Source organism: Gossypium arboreum, chromosome 11 (assembly GCF_025698485.1).
Source record: "Gossypium arboreum isolate Shixiya-1 chromosome 11, ASM2569848v2, whole genome shotgun sequence".
Taxonomy (NCBI): Eukaryota; Viridiplantae; Streptophyta; class Magnoliopsida; order Malvales; family Malvaceae; genus Gossypium; species Gossypium arboreum.
Genome location: NC_069080.1, coordinates 5304609 through 5307827, shown reverse-complemented (window position 1 = coordinate 5307827; position 3219 = coordinate 5304609). Strand labels below are relative to the sequence as shown.

Genomic DNA, 3219 nt, shown 5'->3' with positions numbered 1-3219 from the left:
TGTAGTGTCTTCCACTCACAAAATCCGTAGGAATAAATTAATATTTAATCCTTAATTTAATAATTTCATCCCCGAATATTTTTATGCACTTTAATTTCAAATTTTGACAATTCTCCAATTTAATCTTTTAAGACCAGATTATATGAGATTTTGAAATTATGTATGTCATCATTTAATTATTTTAAAAGATTTCAACAAAATTTAGAAAATATACATTATAAAAACTTCAATTATTTGAAAAAAATATTTAAATTAATGTGGAGCAAAAACTTATTAAATTAAACTAAAAAAGAGAGCAATATTCCGATCTGAAATACTCTTTTCCGTGTCTTCAGATGCATAAAACAATAATAGTCATCATCTCACCCCCCCCCCACAAAACTCCAATAAAAGGGTCACGTGAGACATGTCCACTTTGAACCAACATTACCCAACCGATTATCATACTTCCCACTAAATTACAAGCAATAATTTCCTCATCTTATAAATAAATTTCATCTAATTTTAAGGATTATGAGTTAAAATAACGTACAGTGATACGACAGGGTATAAATTTATGTATATGTTTAATTAGTTGAGATTTTAAAATTTAGGAAGAGTAAATATATATAGAAAAATAAAGGAGTGCGGGATACAAAAGAAAAGTTGAACAAGTACACATTTTAAACATATAGGTTAATATTTAAAAATTGTAAAGTACTTTTATACGTGAATAGCTATTATTTTTGTTCAAGTGTTGGATAGTGCAAGGTCTCACATCTGATGCAAGTTGATTTTCCAGTCAGCAAATAGTAGCTACTGCTACGGACAATACAAGAACCCGGCAACGACGGGTCATTCTTCATTACTGTCGTTTGCACCAACAAACAAGCATACGAAAACCAAATTGATTCATTCAATATTCTTGGGTAATTTGATCTAACAAAATTTTCTAACGATTTACAACATTTGGGTAATTTACCCCCTTCGAAGGAAAAAAAAAAAAACAGAGAAAGCTGAAGCAAAATTCATCAACAGGGCATAATATGGGTTGTCTTAGTATCGTAACTTGACAAACAAGAGTTGGAATTTACCCGAAAAAGTTTTAGCAAATCCGCCGACATTTGCCTAGTGGCTGAAGAACAATTGCTTTGCATCAGCAACAAAAACTTGGTCATCCCGTTACTACAACCCACCACTGCTTCTTGCGCTTTCTCCTCCCTAAACAAACAACAAACGCTCCAAAGTACAGTCACTGCATGCTCCGTCGCTTTGCTCGACACTTTCAAGACTTTCTGCACAATCGCTTGTAACAATTTCGAATCATGCCGTATCTCCACTCTCCCTTCTTTGCAAAACGATAACGTTTCCAGCAGTTTTAGTGATTTCTCGATTATCGAAACGCTCATGTTTGGTTCTGATAAGAGGTTCTTTAATTCTGGAATGGTTCGATACTGGATTAGTTTGGTTTTCACTCTTTTGGGCTTTGTGATTGCGCTCAAACAAGATAAGCTCGCCTCGATCAACCTTTCATCCTTCTCTTTACTTAACGAGTTCACTAATTCGAGTAGTAATCCCTCTTTCTCGGCGATTTTGAGCTTCGATTCTCCATCGATCGCAATTGACTCCAGCAATCGAAGCGACTGGATTTGCGAATCTGAAGTTCCTCGTTGTAGAACGAGAAGAATCGTTGACAAGCAATTTGATTCCAACAACGGCTTCTTGTCCTGAATTTTGCTTTGTATTAAATCCAAAATCGAAACAACTTGTTCGATTAATTTGATATCCGATTCCGCATTCCTCATGAAATCAAACACCGCGTTCAAAAACCCGTCCATTCTTGCGAGGAATTCGCGGTTCTCCTCCGATTCTCCAGCGAAACAAACTATTTTCGCCAACGACGAAGAACAATTTTTGTCCAGCTGTTTGACCAAGAGTTTGACGTGATCTTGAGAGGGAACAACAACTGAGCTGGGAGCCGCCGATTCGGCGTCGACTTGACGTCGAGCGACTGAATCGGACCACATCTGAATGAGTCGTTGCAAGTTCCGGTTCGGAACGATTTCTTTGCTTTGAAGAACTTGCATCGTGGCCGGGCACGTGTTGTTGCCACTGTCTAGCCACCGTTGGATGCTAGCTCGGTCGTACGTTACGCCCGTGCACAAGCTCACTGGAGATTTCATCACGTCCAACGATATCGGACACCGAAAAAAACTCGGAATCGTAATGTACAAATCGTCTTTTCTCATTGTTTTTTTCTTTTACTCGTTTGGACGGCAAGAAAATGAGAGAAAAGAACGAGGAAATTTCAGAGAGAAAGTGAAAGAAAATAAAAAAAGAAATAGAAGTTGAAGGTGGGAGAGGAAGCATGGGGTGCGGGTTTAAAGGAAGAGAGAGAAGTAGTCAAAGGATGACTGACGTCATTAATTGCTTTTCAGTAGTAAATATCATAAGTAGTCCCCAAACTTTAGAAAGCTCACATTCTAGTTACTCAATTTTAAAATATAACCCTTTTTTCGAAAAATATAACAATTTTCTCATTAGTGAATGGTTAAAAGTATCATGATAAATTAATCATCCTATAGTATATAGTTAATTTATTTATAAAATGAAAGAAAATTTGTTTAATAGATAAATTATTTTATGGCCCTTTCCATCATATCATCTATGGTTTCGTCCAATTGAAAGAAGACATATCACTTTTTATTTAGAAATTTAGTTTAAATATACATATAATGTAAAAAAAAATGATGTATCTTCTTCTACTTAGACAGGACTATAGATGATATGATGAAAAGGGTCATAAAATAATTTCTCTACCTTAATGTTAAACTTTGAAATTAAAATTTAATGGTTGCATTTTTCAAAAATTGAGGTCAACATGATATAATGCCTAAAGTTTGAGGAGCAACTGTAGAATTAACTCTTTATAGAAAATTCTTTTTTTCAATTTTTCTTTTTTCGCTTTTCTGAGTCGTTGGTCAAACGTGAGTGAGGTATTGGAATTGGAGGCATCTCTAGGCGCGTGTAGTTCAGATTTTGACATTTGAAATATCAGCAGTAGGATGAATGTCATAAATGACGTTAATAATAAGGAGATGAAAAATGAGCGGTGGAGATTAGACTGATAGAAATAAATACGTAGAATGAGAAAGGGTTAGGGGCCCACTGGAGGGTTCGGTCGGTCGGTCTTGATTGCATCAGTTCAATGTTTAGGAAATCCGTGGACCTTAGATTTGT

At 35.6% G+C, this 3219-nt stretch overlaps 1 protein-coding gene across 1 annotated transcript; it reads right to left on the bottom strand.

The window, feature by feature from the left end:
* Positions 1–660: 660 nt before the first annotated feature.
* Positions 661–2350, bottom strand: LOC108478239 (U-box domain-containing protein 27-like). The gene has a single exon (XM_017780677.2). It carries the CDS (start codon positions 2226–2228, stop codon positions 1011–1013), a length of 1218 nt encoding a protein of 405 aa, XP_017636166.1. The 5' UTR covers positions 2229–2350; the 3' UTR covers positions 661–1010.
* Positions 2351–3219: the final 869 nt, after the last annotated feature.